This window comes from Perognathus longimembris, chromosome 2 (genome assembly GCF_023159225.1).
Source record: "Perognathus longimembris pacificus isolate PPM17 chromosome 2, ASM2315922v1, whole genome shotgun sequence".
NCBI lineage: Eukaryota > Metazoa > Chordata > Mammalia > Rodentia > Heteromyidae > Perognathus > Perognathus longimembris.
The window spans coordinates 116408541-116436295 of record NC_063162.1 but is presented as its reverse complement, the minus strand read 5'-3'; the positions used below and the strand labels follow the sequence as shown (position 1 = coordinate 116436295).

General features: G+C 35.5%; 1 protein-coding gene across 6 annotated transcripts; it reads left to right on the top strand.

Moving 5' to 3' along the window:
- The first annotated feature begins 66 nt into the window (after window positions 1-66).
- Window positions 67-27755, top strand: Krit1 (KRIT1 ankyrin repeat containing). 6 transcript variants are annotated; one of them, XM_048340010.1, is made up of 17 exons: window positions 67-503; window positions 3898-4050; window positions 4803-4962; window positions 6012-6104; window positions 7574-7703; window positions 8529-8772; window positions 9002-9117; window positions 9321-9464; window positions 12991-13147; window positions 13711-13818; window positions 15493-15649; window positions 17047-17198; window positions 18556-18722; window positions 19516-19603; window positions 20947-21153; window positions 22895-23011; window positions 23999-27755. In XM_048340010.1, exons 2-17 carry the CDS (start codon window positions 3949-3951, stop codon window positions 24065-24067), a joined length of 2211 nt encoding a protein of 736 aa, XP_048195967.1. In that variant the 5' UTR covers window positions 67-503; window positions 3898-3948; the 3' UTR covers window positions 24068-27755. The 6 variants fall into 6 exon arrangements, with proteins under 6 accessions (XP_048195967.1, XP_048195968.1, XP_048195966.1 ...); XM_048340011.1 differs by having other exon boundaries at window positions 67-541; window positions 3927-4050; XM_048340009.1 differs by having other exon boundaries at window positions 67-541.

Sequence of the window (27755 nt, the reverse complement as noted above, 5' to 3'; positions counted from 1 at the left end):
CGCCGCCAACCACGGGACTGCCGTGGGAGGGGGTGAACCGGAAGCGATTTCGTTTCCTGGGAAGCGGCGGGATGGAAAGTAAAGGCCTTTGGAGATCCGAGACCACTTAGCTTTGGAGTGTGAAGGGTGACTGGTGCTGAAACGGGAGGAAAGAAAAGAAAAGGAAAAAAAGAAAAAGAAGGGAGAGAAAATTAAAGGAGAGATTCTCCAACTCCAGAGATCGGCGCTTTCGGGGCGCGGAGTTGGCAGCGCGGCGCCGCACGCCGGGCGGCTTCTGGTGGCGACCCGAGAGTCTCCCTGCCACAGGAAGTCGGGCCGAACCGAAGTGCCCGGAAAGAAGGGAAAGTGAGGAAACTGGGGTGGCCCCGGCCCCATAATCACCGTCCCCTCTCTCAATGAGCTGAATGCAGCGGCCCGAGAGACTGTCGGCCGCCCGCTGGGGGTGAGACCGCTGGGTTTCATTGGCGGAACCGAGGAGCCATATCCAGCGACCGAACGCAGAGGTGGGAGACTGGATTATCTCCGCATCTAGTTTCTCCAGGCAAGGAGTTTACTGTTGTTTTTTTTTTTTTTTTTGGTAAACAGTAGTTAGAGAGAAGCCAAAAATCACTTCTTCCTTGGGTGGGGGAACTCTAGCCCAGAGATGCTTGTCGTTTTCCCGGTGGTGGATGTTGATGGGTGGTGCCCTGGAGAGCTCCTCCCAGGCTGACTAGTGTTGTCCTTGCAGGGAAAACGATTCCCAGCTTCTCCTAGACCACGTCTCCTACATTGGTTTTTCCTCTCCATCTTTTAAGAACCTCTTTTCTTTGATTTTTCTCCATGATGTCTTTTAGCTTCACCAGAAGTCTTCGAACTCGAGTCCAGCTCAGTTCCTTTCCCACTCTAGAAAACCATCTAACATACTAAATGGACTTTACCCCCTGCCCACGGGCAGTAAATGGCAGCCTGCTGTACATTCATTTTCCCCAAAAGCGCCCCAACATATTTCCAGGTGATCCCAGAAAAGAGTCCACTCCCAGTTGACAATCGTTTCCACCGCTTATTTCTAAGGCCTCATTACTTGAGCGGTTTATTACCATATATGCCAGAGTATGTTCTCCCAAAGAGGATGACAGAATGCTACGTATTTTCTGAGCATAGATATTTGAGCTCTTCTTAAACGCTATTCTAAACACTTCAACCTCTAGCTACATCATTATTTTTTAGCCCAAGTTGCTCTTTTCCTATACATTTGTGGTTTTGCCATAGCAGCCTTTCCTTCATATGTTAAGTTTTGTCCTAGTTTAAGCTTTTGTTTCATTCTTTCATGTCTCCTAGTAAAGTCTGACCATATATTGAAAATAAATTTTTAAAATCATTTGCAAGTAGAGGTATGTGACTCAAGTGATAGATTGCCATCCTTGAACAAAATAATGTTAGAAATAAGTTGGGACTGGGTATTTTAAAATGAATTCATTTTTTTTATGACCACTAACTGCTTCATTAGTAGATATTGTTTTAGCAAGGAAAACATCAATACAAGAATTGATTTGCTTTAAATTTTGTTTAGAAAACCTTAGTTTCTCAATTTTGTTTTAGGTACTTTGTAGAGAACATCTCTATAGTTGTGCCATATTTATTATACAGTGTTTGCACACAACAGTGTCGTTTTTAGGAGGCATCCACACATCTCATAATTTTTTTGTGTTTAATTCATTGTTAATCAGATGAAAAGCAGGTATAAAGTAGCTGAAATAGATAATCTGACTACTGTCTGCAGTGGATTTTTTAAATTATGGGATAAAAGGACTGAAAAAAATTACATGAGGCATAGAACAACAATGAATAAGTTCCTCAGAACATTAACAAAATGAAATACCTCCATCTCAAAATTTCACTGTACTATCTCTAATGAAATACTTGTAGTTTCTTTGCATTTAAGTCGTGAAAAATTTTAGAATTTAAAGGACTTTACAGTCATTCAGATAGTCTATCCATTAATTACCAGTTATTTAAAATTTCAGAAATTACTGGATTTTAAATGGATTTCATGTTAACAAAATTTTCTGAGAACATACTTTAAAATTGGCTAAGTGAATGAAAGATTCTAGAGTCACATCAGTTATAGTTGAGAAAACAACTATTATTCAAAACTACTATTCAGGTGTTATTAAAAACCCTTTCTAGGAAATAGTCTCTTTTGTTTCTATCTTGAGAGTTGGAGCTGTTAGGAACTCATTAAATATTAACAAACCATTTTTAATGCCCAATAAGATTTAAGAGAATTGGAAAAAAATTGATGCAAATTTGGTTAGGAAAGAAACTTTTTAATATTCTTTTACAAATTACTGATATATACCTGAGAAAAACCTTTCAAAACAAGATAAAGAGATTAAGACCAGCCATAAAAAAGTAATAACACTCAGACAACATTAAACAGCCAGCAATGTGGTTACAATTTAATTATTTGTTAGAAATTACACACTGGAGACTTAAAGGGGGAAAACAGTATATACATAGAAACACAATGGGTATATTTGGAATGATAACAGTGAATTATCTATGAATTGGACTCTAAATTAACCATACTGGGATGTTTGATTCAGAGGCTTACCTTTGGTAGGCAGGTACTCTTTCAGTTGAGTCATACTCCAAGTGTAGAAAAGATTCTTAAATCATCATCAGAAAGATTCTTAAAATAGGTACTTCCAAAGAAAATTATAAACTGTTATCTGGGGGCTGGGAATATGGTCTAGTGGTAAAGTGCTCGCCTCGTATACATGAAGCCCTGGGTTTGATTCCTCAGCACCACATATATATAGAAAAGGCCAGAAGTGGCGCTGTGGCTCTAGTGGTAGAGTGCTAGCCTTGAGCAAAAAGAAGCCAGGGATAGTGCTCAGGCCCTGAGTTCAAAGCCCAGGACAGGCCAACAACAACAGTAAAAAAAAAAACAAAAAACTATGTTATCTGATATCTGTGTTAGACATCCAGATGTCTTAATATCAAAATTTTCCTTGCTAAAGACTCTAGAGTGAATATTAATGATATAAGGAGCTAAGCTATGTATAGCTTCTAAACTTACCAATATAACATTCACTTGTGTTATACATGGAAAAATATGCATTATTTAGAATCGTTACTTCAAGTAACTAAAAGATTTTATATTGTATCATTTTTTTAAATCCTGGGCTGGGGATATGGCCTAGTGGCAAGAGCGCTTGCCTCGGATACTTGAAGCCAAGAGCGCTTGCCTCGGATATTTGAAGCCCTGGGTTCGATTCCCCAGCACCACATATACAGAAAATGGCCAGAAGTGGCGCTGTGACTCAAGTGGCAGAGTGCTAGCCTTGAGCAAAGAGAAGCCAGGGACAGTGCTCAGGCCCTGAGTCCAAGGCCCAGGACTGGCCAAAAAAAAAGAGTAAATCCCAAAGTCAGATTTTACAGTAAAGAACACTTTTGAAAATATGAATTTTACATGTAAGAATTTTTTACCCTTAATAAGAAAGAGAATAAAGGAAAATCTCAGATTTTAAGCTAATATTTGTAATAGTTCAATGATGAAAAACCGGTGAAAATCATCTCTGGCTTGTATATTGTATAAGACATTGAAATGTCATTTGGCTGAGTGCCGATGGCTCATGTCTGTATTCCTAGCTAATAATGATGCAGAAATCTGAGAATAGTGGTTTAAAGCCAGCCAGAAGTGGAACTGTGGCTCAAATAGTAGAGTGCTAGTCTTAAGCAAAAGAAGCCCAAGGATAGCACCCAGTCCCAGAGGTTAAGCCCTAGGACTGGCACAAAACTTAAATTATCATTTTATTTTAATTGTTTTTCAAAATGATTATATGGAAATAAAGGTTATCAGATTGGAAAAAAAATACTATTAAAGTTGGTTTTGTTGTTGTTTTTTACCCCTAGCCACCAGTTGTATTATTTAATCTCCCAAGGAAATTTTTGTCTAATAAAGCAATGGGAAATCCAGAAAACATAGAGGATGCATATGTTGCTGTTATTCGTCCAAAGAATGCTGCCAGTCTCAACTCTCGGGAATATAGAGCTAAGTCCTATGAAGTGAGAACATGTACTTTCTGTTTGCTTTCTACTACTAAATGTCCTACCATTTACATATACCCCTTTCAGTATGCTGTGTATTAATATTGACAAGCTAGTTATGCCATATCTTTACCCATTGCTGTCCTTTTTCTGCTGCATATCTTTTGACTGCTATTCATTGACATTTAGTTTATTAGATTAGAAAAGATTTTTACATTAAGATTACATAAAAGATTTTTATGCATTAAGATTTTTTCATATGACAGAATACTCAAAAATAAAAAGCTACTGGAAAAAAAACATTACTGCAAAAACGTTAATACAAATATTAATCTTGGCTGTTTTCAAATTGTTAAGTTTTAGGCAATCAAGTTATATTAATCTTTAGTCTTAAATTATATTACATATATTAGTAAGCAAGGAATTGAGATTATTCTGTTTTATATGCAATGGAGTTTAAGCATTATGAAATCCTTATAACCCAATTTCTCTAGCATTTTGTTTAAATTGCTTTTTTCAGGTTAAAAGATATTGCTCTGGTTTACCACACTAATATTCACCTGGAGAATATTTTTAAACTACCTGTACTAGGAACCCAGTCCCCAAACATTCTGATTTAATAGGTGTAGAAATGGGGCAGAACATTGGTATTTTAAAGCTTCATAGATTAGTCTAATATGCAACTTATAATAAGGCTGTCTGCATATCATAGTATTCTACTTCAAATACATTTTATTTTAAACTTTCTCTTAATATTTTCCTTATCTAAGATTTTATTGCATGAAGTTCCTATTGAAGGACAGAAGAAAAAGAGAAAGAAAGTTTTGTTAGAAACAAAACTTCAAGCCAACAGTGAGATAACACAAGGCATATTGGATTATGTAGTAGAAACCACCAAACCAATTTCTCCAGCAAACCAGGGTATCAGAGGTAGGAAAACTTCCTTTGTTTTTCTTCTTTCCTTTTCTCAATGCGTCACTGTAAATACATGTGAAGAAAGATTTTTTTTTATTTTTTTTTTATTTATTAAATTTTGTTGACAAGGTGTTGTGCAAAAGGGGTATAGTTACATAATAGGGCAGTGAGTACATTTCTTGTGATATCTTACACCCTCGTTTTTCTTTCCCTTCCCTAGATCAGGTAGGCATATATACAATACCCAGTGTACCAAAATCCTACAGTAGCCACGCGGCATACGCCAAAGGAAATTCACCTAGAACTTTAAATATAACGTCAACAATAGAGTTTGCTTATTCTTGTCTTATATGATCATATATATATATATAGCTTTTAAGCTATTGTGATCCACTGAGAGGTCTATTTTAGACCTTTTTATGTTTAGTAGTAGTTTGGTTTTAGTTACATAATGTAAGGTCGCTGACCCAAACCTGTGGGAAATACCATTTGACCAGAAGTTTTTTGTTTCACAGACCTCTCTACTGTCCCCCCCCCCACCTTAACAGTCATATATCAAGGAGATCATGCCCCTTTATTTTCTGTGAAGAAAGATATTTTTTTTTTTGTTTTTTTTTTTTTTTGGCCAGTCCTGGGGACTGGACTCAGGGCCTGAGCACTGTCCCTGGCTTCTTCTTGCTCAAGGCTAGCACTCTGCCACTTGAGCCACAGCGCCCCTTCTGGCCATTTTCTGTATATGTGGTGCTGGGGAATCAAACCCAGGGCCTCATGTATATGAGGCAGGCACTCTTGCCACTAGGCCATAGCCCCAGCCCCGAAGAAAGATATTTTTAAATCTTAAAATCTGTTTGTCTTTAGGTTGCTTTATATTTTTGAAAGTTGCAAAAAGGCTCAGAATGTTTCTCAAAGCTCTAGTATGGTCAATAAGTAACTTGATTAAGTATTCTCATCCTTATTTTTCTGTAGCATTTTATTAACGTATATTAAGTATATAAAATAATAAGTTTGGTTATATTCCTGTCTCAACAAAATAAACAAATGAAAGTTGATTTTTTTTTAATTAGGAAAACGAGTGGTGCTAATGAAGAGATTTCCTTTAGATGGAGAGAAGATGGGCAGAGAAGCAGCATTATTTATAGTTCCATCAGTTGTCAAAGGTAAAGTCTAAATTTATTTTGTAATTTTTTATGTACTTTAGATGGTAGTTGAAAGTCTATTGAGGAATTAGACATTTGCATTTATAATTACTATCCTAGTGTTGTAAAATACATGCTTTTACTTTAATAGAAGAGTTTCTTACTTATCAAAAATATTTTGGTTTTACAGTAATGTGTAGGCTTATTGGCTGAACAGAAATGTTTCAGTTTTTTTTTTAAAGTAGGATGCAGAAATAAGGGAAATAATTATTGAAACATTAAACATAAAACATTCGGGTTATATTAAGGGACTTTTCAAAGGATGTGCTATAGATAGAAATACGTAAGTATTCTAGAAAATCAACATTATGATTAAAGCCTATGTTATATTGGAGAGGAGAAAATACCAATAATAGTTTTTAAATCCTCCCACCAAGTAGTTTTATTGGCAATACTTATTGACCATAGATCCACTATGAAATTTTGATTTGAGCTTTTGACATCCTTAAATAATAGAAAACATTTGGAGTTTCAGTGCAAACCTTGTGACTCATTTTGTGACATTGCAAAACAGGTAGGTGCCAGTGGCTCATGACTATAATCGTAGCTAGTAAAAAAGCTGCGATCTAAGGATCACAATTCAAGGAAAGTCCATAAGACTCTTATCTCCAATTAAGCAGCAAAAATAGCTGGAAGTAGCACTGTGTCTCAAGTGGTAGGGCACCAGTCTTGAGCAGATAAGCTAAGGGACAGTGCGCAGGCTATGAGTTCAAGCCCCAGTGCGGGCACAAACAAAAACCCGATAGTGTGCAATTTACTCCTTTAAGAGTTACTCTTTGCAAAATAAAAACAGTATTGCTACCTACCCATACTTGATTCATCATGATTCAGGAAGAATTAGTTGAGATGTTGAATGTGAAATCACTAAAATCTAAACATTACTTGTCTCAGTAAGATGAAATGTCAATGACCCACCATAGACATTCCATTTGTCTGTTGCATCATAGTACTTATATTTAATTAACCAGCTCTGGATTCTAGATACATTTTCCCAAGCATTCTTAGGTTAAAAGTTGAACATTTTAAGTGGTGGTGTTTTACAACCTTGTTAAGGAAAAGAAAGCAAGATGTCTATGTGTTTGCACGTGTGTACGCGTGCATATGCTCTAGTCCTGGGGGCTTGAACTCAGACCTAGGTGCTGTCCCTGAGCTTCTTTTGCTGAAGGCTAGTGCTCTAACCACTTGAGCCACAGCTCTACTTTGGGCTTTTGTTTTTTGAGTAGTTTATTGAGATGAGAATCTCACAGACTTTCCTGTCCGGGCTTATTCATACCTGAACACTAAGAATTCAGCCTCCTGAGTACCTAGGATTACAGGCATAAGCACCAGCACTTGGCTCAAAAAGATTTTTTTTTAAACCTTTGCATTTTAAAATGAAAATGTTACAAGCTTTTTGTATGTTGGCATCATTCTTCATTTTTCTTTTTCAGATAATACTAAGTATACATACACTCCAGGATGCCCAATTTTTTACTGCTTACAAGATATTATGAGAGTGTGTAGTGAGTCCAGTACTCACTTTGCAACCCTTACAGCAAGGATGTTAATAGCCTTGGACAAGTAAGAATTACTATTATAGTATTTTTTATTCATCAAATACATCTTAAGAGTGAGAAGTAATTTGATAGATAGACTTTTTGGAAGAAAGCAATGAAAATAACATACTTTACTGAAAAATAATAAGTTTTCAATTATATAAAAAATCAAAAACCCCAAGACAGACCTATCTGGTCCACTTACATCATATTAACTCTATCCTTTAAGAGTAACAACACTACCCTGGCTTACAAATTAAATTAAGATCTTTATGTTATAAGTCTAGTTTGAATAGTTAGTCTTCTCAGTGACAAGTTATTTAACTTCTCTTGCCTTTATTTTTCTGTAACAATAGGGTTAATGTCACTACATTTCAGGGGTTTAAATTTTAAAAGTACTTCATATTTTTAAGGGTTTTTTATGTTAATAGCATATGTAAGTTCTAGGAAAATTGCTAGGTCACTTGACAGAACTTTTAACAAATAAAGTAATTAACACTAATTAAAATGATAAAATCTGGGGCTGGGGATATGGCCTAGTGGCAAGAGTGCCTGCCTCATATACATGAGGCCCTGGGTTCGATTCCCCAGCATCACATATACAGAAAATGGCCAGAAGTGGCACTGTGACTCAAGTGGCAGAGTGCTAGCCTTGAGCAAAAAGAAGCCAGGGACAGTGCTCAGGCCCTGAGTCCAAGCCCCAGGACTGGCCAAAAAAAAAAGCTAAAATCTGAATATAATTCTAGAAAGTACCACTTATCAGAGTTAGTCTAGATTTTTTTGTTTTTTCATCTTCACTTTTGAGCAGGCATTTCTACCTCCTTTTTTCCTATTTTTTTTTTTTAACCAGGTGGTTGGATGAACGTCATGCACAATCTCACTTTATTCCAGCTTTATTCCGACCTTCTCCCCTTGAGCGGATAAAAACTAATGTTATAAACCCTGCATATGCTACCGAATCAGGTCAAACAGAAAACTCACTACATATGGGCTATAGTGCACTGGAAATAAAGAGTAAAATGTTAGCACTAGAGAAAGCAGATACCTGTGTTTATAACCCTTTGTTTGGATCAGATCTTCAGTATACAAATCGGGTAAGAGTTGTATTTTGGTTTTGGTTTCAAAAGACATTCCATCTCAATTGTAATTTTTTTCCTGGGATACATACATGAATTATTGTAAAAATTAAGGTAATATCCAGGCTCACATACGTGTGTGTGTGTGTGAGAGAGAGAGAGAGAGAGAAACATACACACACATACACATGTCAAAAGTTTAAAGCTCTTAAGTGGTTTTTGTTTCTATTTCATTTTCCCTTTCTAGGTAGATAAAGTGGTAATAAATCCATACTTTGGCCTTGGAGCTCCAGACTACTCAAAAATACAAATACCCAAACAGGAAAAGTGGCAGAGAAGCATGAGCAGTGTTACAGAAGACAAGTACTGTTTTGGCTTTGTTCTGTATTGCCTTTTTTAAAACATGCATTATAATGTTAAAATGTTTGAAATTATATGTGCAATAAGTATGCAGTCTAATCACTAGCTTATGAGCTGCTCAGGGTTTTGTAGTTTTCACAGATATATCACATTTGCTTTGAAACAATTTGAATTTCAACAATGTTGTTTGTGTTTTTAATGATTAGAGAACGACAATGGGTAGATGATTTTCCTCTCCATCGAAGTGCCTGTGAAGGAGATTCAGAATTACTCAGCCGTCTTCTCAATGAGAGATTTTCAGTCAACCAATTAGATAGTGACCACTGGGCACCCATTCATTATGCATGCTGGTAAAGAGATTACTTTTTCTTTATATACTGCCCTCCAAGTAAAGTATTCCAAGTAAAGTATTCTTAGATGTTGTCAAGTCATGAGTAACATAATTAATGATTAGTCAATGCCATTATAGATCACAAGATCCCATATTTACCTTGCAGTTTGTTGGTTTGTATTGACATTATTTTATCCTTAACTATAACATGTTTACATGTGTTAATTACTTTTGGTTTGAGCTTGTTATCATATCTGAAAAGTATTCTTCGAGTTCTTTGGGATGCTGTAGTATCATAAAACCTCCAAAAGCCTTCTTTAAGATCACAATCCTTCATCTAATAAGAATTAGATGTGTGAGTTGGAACAAAATTGAGATGAACTTTTTCATCTAGTTGCTCAGTGTAGTTCTTGTTCTCTCCTACTCTTCTCATATAATAATAAACTTTCTTAGATGGATTGATTTCTTAGTAATGGCAGTAATTAACTGAATGCTGTAGCTCTTTTGTCTCAAAAGGACATCCTCTTTTTACAACTTGTTTGCATGTTTCAAAAGTACTATATTATTTACTATATCCACAATAACTTAGGTATTGACTATGTCACATTGAGGAAAGAACTCTACCTTTGTGCATCCATGTTTATTTACCTGTATGTAAAATTCATTAATTAAGATGGTGATGTAGTTTAAAGAGCACTTACCTAGCATATGCTAAGCTGTGTTCTGTGACCAGCAATGCAAAAAAGACTAGACTATTTCTAGTTATTTCCAGTTCAAAATTTATTTATTTCTCTGATTCTTATATTTGTAATTAAGTAGCCAAATAGTTGCTTTTAACATACATGTTTTCTTCTGTTTCCTTAATGTTTCCCATTATGGGGAATTTTTTTATTTAGATTTAAAAGCAGTCAAGCTAAATGGTCTTTAGCTGATCTAGTAGTTTTTGTTCAGATTACGAATAAATACTAGTGACAGAAACAATAATAAATGAGACCGAGGGCTGGGGATATGGCCTAGTGGCAAGAGTGCCTGCCTCATATACATGAGGCCCTGGGTTTGATTCCCCAGCACCACATATACAGAAAACGGCCAGAAGTGGCGCTGTGGCTCAAGTGGCAGAGTGCTAGCCTTTAGCAAAAAGGAAGCCAGGGACAGTGCTCAGGCCCTGAGTCTAAGGCCCAGGACTGGCCAAAAAAAAAAAAAGAGACCGAATGCTTTACTTGGAGTAAGCAAAAGAGGTAGAATATAGTCAACCCTTCAAATAATTACACTAAAAACTGGAAAACACATAGGCAGTACATTTTAGTTTAAGAATTTCAATTTTACTTTGGGCTGTGTCGTTGCCTTCTTTGCAGCAGGTGGTTATTTGCCTTTAGAAAAGAGTGGTAATAGTTTTAATTACTTATTAAATGAAAGCAAAAGTATGATATTTTAATATACATTGGAATGTGAATGTACCTCACCCTCAGTACCAGTGGTCAGTTCCTTAAACTATAACCATTGGAAAGTTTCTTTCTTTTTTTTGGCAGTGCTGGGGCTTGGACTCAGGGCCTGAGCACTGTCCCTGGCTTCTTTTTGCTCAAGGCTAGCACTCTGCCACTTGAGTCACAGCGCCACTTCTGGCCATTTTCTGTATATGTGGTGCTGGGGAATCGAACCCAGGGCTTCATGTATACGAGGCAAATATCCTTGCTACTAGGCCATATCCCCAGCCCCGGAAAGTTTCTTAATGTCTTTAAAACTGTTTACTTATCTTCAAGAAAAGACTTTATTTCTTTTGCCATTACTAGGCCTAAACTCAGGGCCTGAGTTGAGATAGGCAGGTACTCTACCCCTTGAGCTATACCCCTAGACCTTTTTAGCTTTAGTTAGTTTTCAGATATGGTCCACTTTTTGCACAGATTGTCCTGAACCAAGATAATCTTCCATATGCCTCCCATGTAGCTGGTATCACAGTTGCATATTACATATGGCTTGTTGGTTGAGATGGATGGTTCTCACTAATTTTTTGCTTACTTGGCCTTGAACCATGATCTTCCAGATCTCTGTCTCTCAAATTACTGGAACTGCAGGTGTGTGTCAGTACATCCAGCCTATAATAGCACTTGCTTCTGGTGCAGGTGGCTCTCACCTATCTATTCCTACCTACTCAAGAGGCTGAGGATCAAAGTTAGCCCAGACAGAAAAGTTGTGAGACTCTTCTCTCCCATTAACTAGCAAGAAGCTGGAAATAGAGGTGTAGCTCAAATGAGAGAGTGTTAGCCTTGACAGAAAAAGCCAAGTCAGGATGCAAGGTTCAAGCTCCAATATTGGCACAATTTTTTTTAAGTTTTTAAATAGAATAAAATGGTACCTTCCCTAGGAAAAAAATATAGAAAGTACAAATAAAGTACTTTGAGAGTATATAAGAAGGACTCAGTAAATCTTGGCTTTTAAAACAAATACAAATACTGGGAAGATAGCTAAGAGATAGAGCACCAAAAAAAGAAGAAGAAGAAGAAGAAGAAGAAGAAAGAAAAGAAAGGTTAAGATTTTGATGGCTAAATCTGAGATTTATTAATTTATAGTATTTTTAATTGTAACTATTTATTAATAGAGTAAGCCAAGAGAAAGAATGTTATTTCTTGATTAAAAATATTTTGTTGGCTAGAAGACCAGAAAGAAAAAAAAAAAAAGACTAACTTGACCTCAAGGTTTAAGAACTTTAGAGTTGGGCTGGGAATATGGCCTAGTGGCAAGAGTGCTTGCCTCATATACATGAAGCTCTGGGTTCGATTCCCCAGCACCACATATATAGAAAACGGCTAGAAGTGGTGCTGTGGCTCAAGTGGCAGAGTGCTAGTCTTGAGCAAAGAGAAGCCAGGGACAGTGCTCAGGTCCTGAGTCCAAGGCCCAGGACTGGCAAAAAAAAAGAACTTTAGAGTTTTAGTCTCGTGAGCCCTTCCCCTTTTAATATCCCAAAGAGTTTTTGTTTTTGTGGAATATATCTAGTTATTTGCCATATTTTTTGTATTATCCTCAACTGTTGCTTATGGTAAACCATACTGTATTATGTAACTTGTAGGTGTTTATGCCTTGTGTCTCTGATTATGTTGTAACTCCTTCAGAGCACACAGATCTTGATACATAGATGTTTGACTATTCTACATTGCCTAGTTGCAACTAAAAGTAGAATTATCTTTGAGCTTAATTTGTACCATTTAGATGTGGATTTTAGGGATTGAACTCAAGTCTCACTCATGTAACTGTGTCAGTAATCCATACCCTCTGAATCTATTTTATTTTACTAAAAATTTTATCTCTAATTTATAACCATTGTACTTTGTATGGATATTTCTCTGCCATTTACTTTCTCCTATTTGAACTTTTATTTTTTCTCAGTTGATTTGAAATAGAAACAGTTGACTTGAACAAGAATAATATATATTCTGAGATATATATTATTTATATCAACATCTTAGTCTTGTGTACTTATATTTCTTTGAGAGTTCATTTTAAATTTAAGCATTTCAGTTGCCTTTTTTTGGTGTTTTTTTTTAACATAGGTATGGAAAAGTTGAGGCCACTCGCATATTATTAGAGAAAGGAAAGTGCAATCCAAACCTTTTAAATGGACAGCTAAGTTCTCCTCTTCACTTTGCTGCTGGAGGAGGACATGCTGAAATAGTTCAGATTCTCCTAAACCATCCAGAAGTTGACAGAGTAAGTTAGTTTATGAATTTGTTTTGTTTTGCTTATGGTTAAGCACTGACTAATAGTGTTAGGCTGAAAAATAAAAACAAGTAATATTTGTGTATAAGCTGTACTTGTCAAAATACTTTTTATTGTAATATAAAAAGTCCATTCACATTATTGTGCACTCATTACCACTATCCCTCTTGAGAATGTAGATAAAATTCATTTTACATTGAATTTCCTCAAAAAGTATCTTCAAAAGAGAAAGACTTTGTAGAATTTTCTAGAATATGTAGTAAAAAGTACTTCATAGAGGAAAAAATTCAGCCATTAGCAAACCTTTGTTATATCTAATTAGAACTTTCAAAGGTAATACCATTGATCAGTGCCTTGAGTCTTTTATATATCACAATTCTTAGTATTTACTTAATACTTAACAAGAGTTACTAACATTTTTGCTCAGACATTAAAATAGAAGTAATAATTAGAAGAAATTCAGAGGGTTAAGAGTGTGACTTAAATAATGGAATGTTAGCCTGCTGAGTGTGAGGTTTAGAATACCATGTATGTGAGTTGTCTTCTTTTTCTAGCACATAACAGACCAACAAGGAAGATCCCCATTAAATATTTGTGAAGAAAACAAACAAAATAATTGGGAAGAAGCCGCTAAATTATTGAAGGAAGCCATTAACAAACCAGTAAGCATTATCTTTATAAATAGTTACAGCCAAAAATTGTATTTGAAGATCTGTGTAAAAGGGAAAGGAGAACCAAGTGGATGACTTCTCTGCTAATATAAAGACTCATTGTTAGAATTTATGTCTGTTGACAGGTCTGGGGATATAGCCATGTGTCACTCCAGGGATATATTTTGATAAATGCTCCATTAGGCAATTTCAACATTGTGCAAACATCATAGAGTATATTTACACATGCCAAATGGCATCGACTATGACCTAGGCTATATGGTATTATATGCTATCATATATGTGGTATCATCATATATGTAATTTTCACATGGCCCAAAATGTTAGGAGGCAACTTGACTGTACTTGATGTATTGTGTACAGATAATTCTGATCTGTTAATTGAAGTATATCCTACTTAGGCCTCCTAAGAAACATTTGTGTTGCACATCATTTATTAATTTAGTCTCAACACATTAGTGTATATATAACAAATTCATTTTTATACTCGCAAAAGGAAAATAGATATTTTCCTAGGTCTTTTATTCTGCTTATTCTTCCTGCGTTTTCTATCTAATTGCATTCAATAAATCTAATCATAGTCACCCATAGCTGTTAGACTATTGTTGGGGCTGGAAATGTGGCCTAGTGGTAGAGTGTTTGCCTAACATACATAAAGCCCTGGGTTCAATTCCTCAGCACATATACAGAAAAGCCGGCAGTGGCTCTGTGGCTCAAGTGGTAGAGTGCTAGCCTTAAGCAAAAAGAACCAGGGACAATGCTCAGGTCCTGAGTTCAAGCCCAGGATTTGGAAGGGGGGGAGGGCTATTATTAAAAAGAGTAAAATTTAAGAGACTACAGTGACTTTAAGATAGAGAAGTAACGAGAAGAAATTCAGAGGGCTGGGGATGAGTACATAATAGAGTGCTAGCCTAGCCAGTACTAAGCTACCACCAAAAATAAGTAAATAAATAAAAGAAAATGTTTTATCACCAGATAAATTATGAAAATCCCATAGATGTAATTCATGTGCCTAAGCCTTTTAACATTACCTATTGACTATATGATAGTCACTTTAACACCATTAAATGCTGAAAATGACTATATATCTATATCTGTATAGATATCATAGGTATATCTATCAATCAACAGGTAGTTGCACCTGGCAACATTTAGTAGTTTTTTTTTTTTTAAGCCATTTTTCTTAGTTTCACAAACTTGTTTCACTCTAGTACTTGAGGAGAAACTAGCTTAGAAAATACAATAGTAGATGCTAGTGAAAGGGCTTTTTAAATATAGTCAAGTTCTCACTTGCAGCAATTTTCTGTGTTAAAGATTTATACTATAGCTGGGTGCCAGTGGCTCATACCTAAAATCCTAGCTACTCAAGAGGCTGAGATCTGAGGATCATGGTTCAAAGCCAGCCCAAACAAGAAAGTCTGTGATCTTCACTCCAGTTAACAACCAGAAAATCAGAAGTGGAACTGTGGCTCAAAGTGATAGAGCGCTAGCCTTAAGCAAAAGAGCTCAGGGATAGCACCCAGGCCCCAAATTCAAGCCCTTTGACCAACATATGTGCATACATACACAACTATTTATACTATAAAATAAGTAAAGTTAAAAGTATTCGTTGAATTTTGATCATGTAATTTTAAGTTAGTTGCGTAATACTATTTTTTGTCCTAGTATGAAAAAGTTCGAATATATAGAATGGATGGATCATACCGTTCTGTTGAACTGAGGCATGGAAATAATACCACAGTGCAGCAGATAATGGAAGGAATGCGTCTATCTCAAGAAACTCAGCAGTATTTCACTATATGGATCTGTTCAGAAAACCTTAGTAAGAAAGTTTTTTACTTTGTTGTTTAAACTTACTAATCTTTTTGGGGGAGTAGATTCATACATGTCATTTTAACAGTATTGACTTTTAAATTTGAAATAACATAGTATTCTTTTTTATATAAATTACTAGTGTTCAAACTGCTGAAATAAGTTCTGATCTAAGACCCCTCAAAATTCATTCAAAGCGGGGCTGGGAATATGGCCTAGTGGCAAGAGTGCTTGCCTCGTATACATGAAGCCCTGGGTTTGATTCCCCAGCACCACATATATAGAAAACAGCCAGAAGTGGCAATGTGGCTCAAGTGGCAGAGTGCTAGCCTTGAGCAAAGAAAAGAAGCCAGGGACAGTGCTCGCCCTGAGTTCAAGGCCCAGGACTGGCAAAAAAAAAAGAAAATTCATTCAAAGCATCTTGTGAGAAGAAAAGAACAAACCTTTCCTTCTCTAGCAGTGCCCTTGATTTAAATATCATTAAGTGTAATGCTCATTCAACTTGTCTTTAGTACTTATCTCAATATAATAAAAGATCTTTTCGTTCTTTGCATTTTGTCCTATCAAACCTTTTTATTTAAAATCACCATAATATTAGGTTGATTCTTCCTTAAAAGTATTGCAAATATGTTAGAATTTAACTATGGATGTCATTGGTTTCTAATACTTAAATATACCTTTAACATCAAATGATACTGGATTATTTCATAATTAAGCTGTAATGGAACAAAGAATTCATGTACATTTGATAAATTTTATGTTTTGTTATATTCTTTAACTTTTTTATTAACTTTAAGTAGTTGTACAAAAGAGTGTCAATTCAGCATGTCAGTTTATACATACAATGCATCATTCATAACTCCTCCACTGTGCTGGGGATTAAAAACCCTCACACTTGCTAAGGAAACACTCTACCACTGAGTTATATCCACAGACCAAAAATACCCCTCCCTCTCTCCCCTCCCTCCCTCTCTCTCTCCCTCCCTTCCTTCCCTCCTTCTTTCCTTCCTTCCCTCCTTCCTCAGGTCCTTGCTCTTGGCTGGCAGGCACTTGGCCACATAAGCCATGAACATTTCTGTACTTACCTACCTATTTAAAATTATTTCTCACATAGCTACAGTGGCATGCATGAACCAATGCATTCAGCTATTCATTTCAATAGGGTCTTCTGTTTATACCTGGGCTAGCTTGGATCCAAATCTCACCATCTTGCCATGGGTTTTTCTTATAATTTTTTAAAACAGTGGTTGCTCAGAATTTGTTCAATAGTGATTAAATATTGATTTAATTTTAGACCTTTAATTTGAATATGTTCAGTACTTAAGCATACTTAATAGTTCAGTACATACGTACAATATAATTGAATATTTTTACATTGATGTTTATAAAAGGAAAGGTGTTTTTTAGGCCTTCAGCTCAAGCCTTATCATAAACCTTTACAACATGTTCATGACTGGCCAGAAATACTTGCTGAATTGACTAATTTGGACCCCCAAAGAGAAACACCACAGCTTTTCCTGCGAAGGGATGTGAGACTTCCTCTAGAAGTTGAAAAAAAGGTTTGTTTGGAACTCTTTTTTTGTTGTTGTTGCTGTTGTCATTGTTTGTCAGTTGAATAAAAAATTCCAAAGGAAATGAGGGAGAGAACAGAAAAATACCTTCTGAATGGAGTATATATTTGCAAAGGGAACATAAAGTTATTCTAAACAGTAACCGTTCTTGACCCAAGAAGAAACTACATAGATAGTAAGACATTAGGAAGTAGTTAAGAGATCTCACAATATTATTGAAGAAAAAACAAAAACAAATGCATTTCATGGTTTACAAAAAGGAATTTAAACATGCAAGGCTAAACAAATTTCAGAACATAAAAATTGTGGCATCAGAGTCCAAACTTGATAAAAATTTTGTCTCTTTATATTGTCTTCATTCATTTTTATGATACTAGGATTGAACTCAGGGCTTGCTAATTAGACACTGTAATTTGAGCTGACTCCATCAGCCCTTATATGTATATTGTCTTTGTATTATCAAGTGAAAAGTATCTTTGATCCTCTCAGCCAAATACACTTGGAATTAAGTACAAAATTGTATATTTACCAAAAACCGAAGTATTGATATGTTTTAGAATCATATTCATAGAATAAGACAAACAAAGCAGTCTTTCCAACTTAAAAGGCATTTGGTAAAATCCAACATCCTTTCACAATAGAAACTCAGAAAACTAGGAGTGGTAGGGAACTTCCTCAGCATGATAAAGAATATTTATGAAAACCCACAGCTAACATCAGACTCAAGGTAAAACGCTGAAAATCTCTTCCTAAGATCAGAAGGAAGATAAGGATGCCTTGTTTGCCACTGAACTTTATCATTGTCTTGAGAGGATTAACCAGAGCAGTTAGAAGAGAAAAACAAATTATAGAAATTCCAAAGACTCTACAAGATAGCTATGGAAGCTAATAAATTAATTTGGGTAACTGCGGGTACAATCTTACACCATAAAAATCATTGTATTTCTATATACCCAGTAATGGATAATCCAAGAAGGAAATTGAGAAGCCCATTGAAATAATACTTAAAACAAAAATATCAGGAAAATATTTAACAAAAGAATTTCAAGACTTTGTATACCAAAAATATAAAACACTGTGGAAAAAGTATCTATACAAAAAGCCATATAAGAACATTGCAACACCAATTTATTGATATATTACTTATAGTTGCTTTTGTCCCATAATGGCAGTTGAGTAGTTGGCAACAGGAACTATATGGTTTGCAAGCTTAAAATTTTACTGAAAATGTTTGGCAAATCCTGCCTGAAAGTAATGATAGCTCATTTATGTACAAATATGTAGCTACTGCTTTTTTAAAAAGGAAATTGTAGCTTAATAACAGAATTATTCTTTTCCTTTTAAGATTGAAGACCCACTAGCACTTCTTATTCTCTTCGATGAAGCCAGATACAATTTACTGAAGGGCTTTTATACAGCTCCTGATGCTAAACTGATAACGTTGGCAAGTCTCTTACTGCAAATAGTTTATGGAAACTATGAGAGTAAGAAACATAAACAAGGCTTCCTAAAGTAAGTATTTAGTACAATGCATGATCTTGTGCTATGTTCAAAATTTGCTTCACCCAGAAAGTTTTAAAATATCATTATAGCATATTTTTACATTGGTAAGCCAAGGATGTTGACATGGCCTGTGGTCTAGCACTTGGAAGTGTGAGGCAGGAAGATTCCGTGTTTGGGGCTAGGCTACTGGGCTACATAGCAAGACCCTGTGTGTCTGAACAAAAACAAAAGCAAAAACATAACAACAACAACAAAAAACCTGTATACATTGGTTTGGAAAAAATACAAGGCATAGAATGAGGTTAAAAAAAAAAACTGATACAGTAAAAATTCTTAATTTTTTTCCAAAGTTATTTTTCTTGTTAAGTTTAATATACTTCATTCATCTCTTTTCCATTCATTTGTATTTCTTTGGAGTAGGTTCAATGTAGTTCACTAAATTTGATTATGAAATCTTGATTAAGTTAAAAAATTATAAAATCTTATAAGGCAGATGCTTAAGAATCACACCATAAAAATAATCATGTGAGAGAAAACACTGAGATTTTAACACATCTAAAGTTTATTGTAGTTCTCAGTTTTCAAAAATTACATCTGATTAATGAAAAAAGAAAATCTCTAACCTGATAATGTTAAGATTGCAATTGTTTTTTAACTCAAAAGTTTTTAAGTTCTCTAATATTTTAATAGTACTTTTCAGTTTAAAAATTCGGTTCCCTACAATGATTTGTGACAGAAGGAATACTGTACTTTAGCTACTAAAGATGACTTCTTTAAAGGATGTTTGCATATGTGTTTACAGTGAAGAAAATCTGAAATCCATTGTACCTATTACCAAACTGAAAAGTAAGGCACCTCACTGGACAAATCGAATTCTTCATGAGTACAAGGTAAGCAGTTTAATGAACTAAGGACATTGTAGGATCTAATTTATATTTTGTTAGTGCTATTTTTATTATTGTTGTATTTTTTTAGGTACTAAAGTTTGAACTCAGGGCCTCTTGTTTGTTAGGCAGGCACCTTACCACTTGAGCCATATTTCAACCTTTTTTTGCTGTCGTTATCTTTCAAATAAAGTCTTGCTTTTTGATCAAGCTGGCCTGGACCAGGATCTTGTTATTCTTCCCATTTGCCTGAGATGACAGGTATGTGTCACCATGTGCACTGGTTAAGGTGGGGGTCTTACTTTTTGACAAGACTGACCTCAAACAGTGATCCTTATTCTCAGCTCCCCTAGTAGCTATTATTACAAGTGTGAGACACCATGTCTGGCTTAGTATTATGAATGTTGTAAACATAGATACATTAAATTCATAGTCTTAATTAAAATTAGATTTTCTACTTTGCAATAACTGAAAGTAGCAAGATGTTTTTATTAGGACTATAGAACCCCACCACTACCACTCTTCTTAATGTGGCTTGGCTTTTTTGCTCGTGGCTAACATTCTACCCCTTGAACTACATTTCCAGCTTGGAAACTGGCTTTTTGCTGGCTAATTGGAATTGGAATTTCATGGTCTCTTTGCCCAGGGTAACCTTAAACTTCGATCCTCCAGATCTCAGCCTCTTGTGTAGCTAGGACAATATATGTGAGCACTGACAACCCATTGTAATATAGACGCTTTTACCAAGTGTCTTCCATATAATAAATACTATCATAAGGGCTTAGTGATGAAAACTTGAAATAATCTACCATCCCTGGTCATGAGACACTTAAAATCTAATAGAATAGACATAATTTTAGACCTTAATTTTCTTTTTGAAATATCTCACAAAAATATAAATGCTTTGGGCTGCCATGATGACACACACATACAATCCCAGAAGACAGGGTAGGATCTCAGTTCAAAGACAGCCCAGGGAAAAACAAGATCCTTTCTCAAGTAACAACTTTAGCATGGTACTACATACCTGGAATGCCAGCTACAGAGGAGGTATAGGTAAGAGTATCTCAATTCGAGGCAGCACTGGACCAAAACATGAGACCCTGCCTGAAAAATACAGGGCTGGAGATGTGGCTTAAATGGTAGATTACTTTCCTAGTAAGCTTGTAGCTCTGGGTTCCATCCCCGTGCCACAAACAGGAAATGAGAAAATTTTGGGATGATGTGCCATAATTTCATTCTTTAAAGTTAGCCTTAAATTTAGAATTTGCTTAGTTGATCTAATTTAGATGACCAAAAGTATAATTCTTTCAGGTCTTTTACTTTTCTTTTGCCTTATTTGTTTTCAGAATCTAAGTACAAGTGAGGGTGTCAGTAAAGAAATGCATCACCTGCAGCGAATGTTCTTACAGAATTGTTGGGAAATTCCTACATATGGAGCAGCTTTTTTCACAGGACAGATATTTACCAAGGCAAGCCCCAGCAATCATAAAGTAATCCCTGTATATGTAGGAGTGAATATAAAAGGGCTTCATCTCCTCAACATGGAAACAAAGGTAGATTTTTCAGCTATTTTTGACCAGTCATGTCAGAATATCTAAAATAACAGATCAGCCTACGTGAAGGAATATAGAAATGGCATGTATATAGGACTGTTTATTCTAATTTCATTGCAAAAGATGAGGGGAAATTTTTAAATGACTCTCCGGAGGGGAATTATAGATGGCGACCTATTATAATACATTTCTGCATTGGAATAGCTTCCAGCCATACAAAAGACTAAGTAGTAATTTTGTGTAGAGTGTTTATAAGATGTATTTCATGAACAGGCTACTGAACCTTATGTAATCAGCTGTTGGTGAAAAGAAAACCACTATGAACTAAAGACTTTACATAAATATATGCTTCTTGTATATGAATTAAAAAATCTTTTAAACCCTTAGAGGAGAAAACTAATTGGGCACTGGAGTTTTTTTCACAATGTGGAGACTTTTTCACCGGAGACTTTTCACAAATGTACCCATCTTAGTTCTATAACAGAGTACCATTAAACTAAATTTGATTATCAGTTACAGAAGCTGGAAGTCTGAAATCAGACACACCAGTATGGTATGGATTGCAGACTACTGCCTTCTTACTGTTTTTCACATGGTGGGAAATAGAGAGCTCTGTGAGGCTTCTCTGTAAGAAGGCTAATCCTGTTCAATGAGGGCGCCACTCTTCCCAAAGACCTCACTTTCTAATAACATACTACATTATTGGGAGTAGGAGTTTCAACATAGGAATTGGGGGAAGCACAGAAACATTGAGTTAATTGCATTTTTTTCCTTTATTGAGATTAAATAACTACATAAATTTCAGAGTACACAGTTGAACCTTCCCAATGATGGACATAGGCATTCTAGTCTACAAAGCTTTATGAACTCTACAAACATTAACAATAAAACAATTTCTTCTGGGTCAGGTGATATATACATTTCTTTCCTTTTGCTTAGCATCATCTGTTCCCTTTTTCTCTAATTTCTTCAGTTAATGGCATTTTTGCAACATAGAAATTTTAACTGTATAATTACCTATTTAAAATATCCATTAAATGAAAGAAATTATAGCATAATTAAGCATGGTGGTACCCACCTGTAATTCTAGCACCAGGATATGCTGAGTTAGGAGGACCACATGTTTGAGGCCATCCTGAGCTACATAGGGAGTTCAGGGTCAGCCTAGGCTATATAGTGAGTTCCTGGATCTTGGAAAAAGAGGAAAATGGGGCAGGGGGCGGGGAGGGATGTTCCTTCATTTCAAAAATGAAGATTTAGCTATGAGAAGCTTTTGGGAGACAGGATTTGGTGTTGAAGAGATTATGACTGTTCATTTGAACACATACATGTTTTGCATGTCATGTGACTCGTGTATGTGTGTGTTAATACTGAGACTTGCTAAGTGTTTGGGTGCCATTACTTTTTCACTCAAGAATGACACTTGTCACTTGAACTTCAACTCCACTTCCTGGTTTTTGGTGTTAATCTGGCTTTGAACTGTATTCCTCAAATCTCAGCCTCCTAAGTAGCTAGGATTACAGGCCTGAGCCACCAGTGCCCGCTAATTAGCTAGGATTGCAGGTGTGAACCATGGGTATCTGGCTGCATTTGGGTGCTTTAAATCAAGTTGTACAATATCCAATTCATAATATTCAAACTGTTATGTTTAGATCTGACTAGGTAAGTATAGAAGTGCAAGAAAATTAGGTGTTGCTTTTAGTGTTATATTTTAATATAATGTTTGTTAATTGTGTCATAGGCTTTACTCATCAGTCTTAAGTATGGCTGTTTCATGTGGCAGTTGGGAGATGCTGATACTTGTTTTCAGATCCATAGTATGGAAAATAAAATGAGCTTTATAGTTCACACAAAACAGGTATGTATCAGTTATTTTGGACATCCAATAATGAAGTACTACTGTATTATTAAAGTTACTTCTTGTTTTAAAAAGTGAAAAACTGGGTGCTGGTAGCTTACACCTTAATCCTAACTACTCAGGACTGAGAACTGGAAGATCACAGTTCAAAGCCAGCCAGAGCAGAAAAATTGGCACAACTCCATCTCCAAGTAATCAGCAAAAAGCTGGGCTGGAGGCATTACTCAAGTATAGAGTGACAGCCATGAGCAAGCAATCTGAGTGAGAACCAGAAGCTCTGAATTCAAACTTAAATATTAGCAAAGAAAGGAAGAAAAAGAGGGGAAAGGGGAACAACCATTTAAATTCCAGGGAAATCGCTAGTAGAAAAAATTGAAGTACCTTAAGAAAAGAGGAAAAATGGAAGACCTTTCCTAGGCAAGGAAACAAAGTTGAATAATTTCTATGTTTTTCTTTTGTTTGTTTTTTTTGTCGGTTGTGAGGCTTGAACTCAGGACCTGGGCACTATCCCTGAGATTTTGTGCTCAAGGCTAGTGCTTTACCACTTTGAGCCATAGCACTATTTCTGGCTTTGGGGTGGTTAATTGGAGATAAGAGCCTCATGAACTTTTTCTACCCAGGCTGTCTTTGAACTGCAATCCTCAGCTCTCAGCCTCCTGAGTAGCTAGGATTGGCCATCAGTACCTAGCTAATTTCTATTTGATACAAAAGTCTAGTGCTATTTATTTCTGATCTGTTATTTTTTCTCTTCCAAGAAGGAATTAGGTAGTCCTTCCCCCTGACCTGTCTTGTCTGAACAACTAGTTCTAACTAGCAGTCCACTTCTTAAATCTCTTCAAAAACCCTGAGTAATTTTTCCTCTGTACCCAAATTGCTTCCTGATAACAAAATCCCCTTTCAAGAAAATAGGGAACCACCTACTGCAATGTATGTCTTTTAAATTTCCCTATGTTCATATTTATTATTAACATATATATTACTTTCTAGGCTGGTCTGGTGGTAAAATTGCTAATGAAGCTAAATGGACAATTAATGCCTACTGAAAGAAATTCATGAAAGGAAAATAGCTGGTATCCAAGCTACCACATTGTGAAATGCAGAATTTTTCCATGAAAGATATCTTAAAATATGTTTACAAAGCATTTGTCCTGTAACATATGTGCATACTATCACATTGTACAGAATCTGTACTTACCATTGGTGTGTAATATACCAAATCATTTTATATATTATCATAAGCTATTCTAATTTTTGAGAGACACATAAAGCCATAGGTTGGCAGTCTGTATACTTGTAGACAAAATAGTAAGCTTTATTAAAAGTTATTTTTGGTAAATAGTAAAGACTTTGGAGTGGAATGTGATTAAAATATAGCTTTGGTGTAACTATGTGTTATTTTAAAGTATACTTAAAGTCAATATTGTTTGAATAAAGAAAATGTATTTTCTACTTGGACCGTATAGCACTGTTATTTAAAACATCTTCCCATAGTCCATAACATTTTTAACAGGTTTTATAAAATTTTTTATTAAAATGTATATATAGCTTAAGACAGTGTTTCTCAAAGTATTGTTCTTTAAACTCTGACTAATAATTACCTAAGTAAAAAGGAAGAACTCAGAGATTCCCTCTAAACAAGTTTATGCATTCTCTGGAAGTAGCAGGAACTGGCTACAGTTGGGAGGTTTATTTTATTTTTTCTTTAGAGGTAATTCCAGACCCATTAAGGAGATGATATCAAAGTTGAGAAATTATACCATTGCTTATGACATACAAACATGCATGTACATGTTTTATGTAACAATCTGGATGTCTGTGGTTGCCCTTATGGAATACACAAATATTTTTATGGCTTGAGAATGATTTTATATTGCCTTTACATTAGAGGAAGTAGGTCACCAAATACCAGTTTCATTTAGGGGAGTGAATATATAGATGAAGTGCCAACTTGATGAAAGTGCTATTTAATAATCTAGATGCTAGTCTTTCCAGATTAATGGTCTGATGTGTTCTAAATTAAGTTTAGAGATGATTAAGCATATTGAAAGTTTTCCTACAGATTGCAAAAAATTTTCATATTTTATTTATTACTTTTCACTTTAACTCTGCTTATTTGGAATGGTACTGTCTAAGCATTATTAAAATTTAGATTAGGTACAAGGTTAAGAAATCTTGATTTGTCTTTAATTCTGCACTTGACACCTTCATTTCTATATTTAAAAAAAAACACAAAACCCTCCCTTCACAGTTCCAGGGTTCATGGTTACCAAATACTCCCTAAACCTAAAATTTGACTCTCTAAACTTAAAATTTCAGCTTCCTCCTTCCTCTCTCTGAACTCTAGCCCTGTGTATATAGCCTCAAGGAGCTGCAAGGATTTAAAGTGTTACAAGCCAAGGGAAAGATGACAAGGCGTTAAACTGAGGTGGTTGCAGTACCAGGAAAGAAGGCAATGGAAAAAGACCCACAAGATATTTGATAGCATATGATCAACAGCATGTGTATGATGAGAAAAGCAAGAAAAGCTAAAAGCCATTTCAGTATATGCCTAAGTCTATAACATATGTTTCCATTTTGCATGCTGTATAATTTTATATACAATTGTATGTAGGCAGGCTATGTTACTTGTGCAAGATGAAAAACTAAGAGAATTTGAAGTATGGGAGTCTGGCTTTGAATTTGGACATTAGATAAAGGTAGCTGGAGAATGTGAAAAAACTAAAAAGACCAAACCTTGAAAAGTGGCCTTGTTCACTGCTTTTGGGGAGCTCCTGGAGCCTCTGGTCTCAGACTGACTGGAGTTTGTTGAAAGATGCCCCTGGGACAGTACAGACTAGTGGCTCTGAGCAAGGCTGTGTAAAGGATTCTGAAACTAACCTAAGATGACATTGATGGGAAGGAATGAAATGACATTTTGACAAATGCACTGACCCTCCAGATGTGGAAGTAAGGAAGAGGTAAGAGGCAAATAGCCTAACATAGTTATGGAGGAGGTTTTGAAAAACTTGTGCCTGGTAATGTGTAGAATTTCTGTGGGTCTGCAGCTTCAAAGGCCCTATAGGAGGTAGCTATTAGAACTCCAGGAAGAGCAGAGCACAGAGCAAGAGTCCCAGAATTTGAGGAATAGGCAAAGATGAAAGGGAACACAAAGCATCCTAGTATGGTAAGTGGATAGCAATATGAAAAAGAACAGCTTGGTAACCTAGCACGTAATATAGATCCAGTAAAAGGAAGATACTGAAATAGTACTCATCATCACTAGGCAGAAACTATTGTCAGCATGTTCATTTATGGAGATTTTTAAATAAATAGGAAAGGAAAGGTTTAAATGCTTTTTAGATGTTCACAAAAGGAAAGTAAATGAATCAGGATTTGGAACAAGTGGAACTGAAGATGCAGATGGCACCACCATCTTGGAAATGTTTAGTATATTCTTAGAAGTTACATATATATCTACTCTTTACTCAACTTTCTACTCCCAAGTATTTTTCCCCAACAAATGCTGCTATTTGCATATAGAGCTCTCTCTATATAGTTTATAGATTTGCACTGTTTTCATTATGAAAAGTAATTTATTCATAAAGGATCCAAACTGGAAACAATACAAATAGTCTTCAGTGAGTGAATAAACAGGTACATCCACACAATGGAATGTTAACAAGAAAAACTATTGATGAACAATATGAACTACTCTAATAAGGTTCTCTTTAGTGTTTATGTTAGCAAAGATTAATATTTCTATATGTATAAAGATACTATAGCATTTCCTTTAGATGAAATCCTGAGAAGACAAAACTAGAATCTGAAAGCAAATAGCATTTACTAGAGATTAGGTATGAGAGAGATTATAGATACATAGAGAGCAGTGTGAAGGAATTTGGAGTAGGGAGGTAAAATATTCAGTATATTTGTCATCTAGTAGACAAGAGATAAGTCAATACCCAAATTCCACTTAATTTGTGGTCAAAGATAAAAAAGGAAAAATACCTGGAAATGCAGACAACCTTCAAGAGTGGAGAAGTAGAATTTTTTTGTACTTAGAAACAGCAAAAGTTAATCACAATAATTAAAAATCATAGGACTGAGACAATCTGTGGGAAGATGTTTAGAAAAGCATTGCAGTCTGGCAAAGCAGTCTAGTAACTGTTCACTCCCTTTATCCTGAGAAACACACTGGAAGATAACCTAAAGATGAGGCCCCTGCGCCCACATCCCCACTCACAATTTCCCCTACTTGTGTGGAGAGTAAACTGTGTGTTCCATTTCAACAAGAAAACACAATGATGGTTTTTAAATATTATGGTTTAAAAAAAAAAAGATAAAATTTTGGCTGGAGACATGGCTCCAGAGATAAAGCACCTGCCTAACAAGTGTGAGACAGAATTTTCAATCAATCATCAGTACCACCAAGAAGATAGGTTCCCTTTTGCCTGGACTGGCCTTGAACTCTAATTCTCCTACCTGTCTCCTAGGTAACAGATAATTACATATATCATCATGCCCAGCTTGCTTTTTGAGATAAAGTTTCACTAATAGTTTTACCAGGCTGGCCTCAAACCTCCATCCTTCAATCTCCGCTCACGCTGGGATTTAGAATATGTATGTGGTGTTTTAATAGCATATATTTTCATTATATTTTGTAGATTCTGTATTTGTATTGATATGCCAGTAGGACAGTGGAAAAGAAAGAATCGTAAATGGTAAATGATAGATTGCCTGTAGATGAATAAACAACTCTTGAATA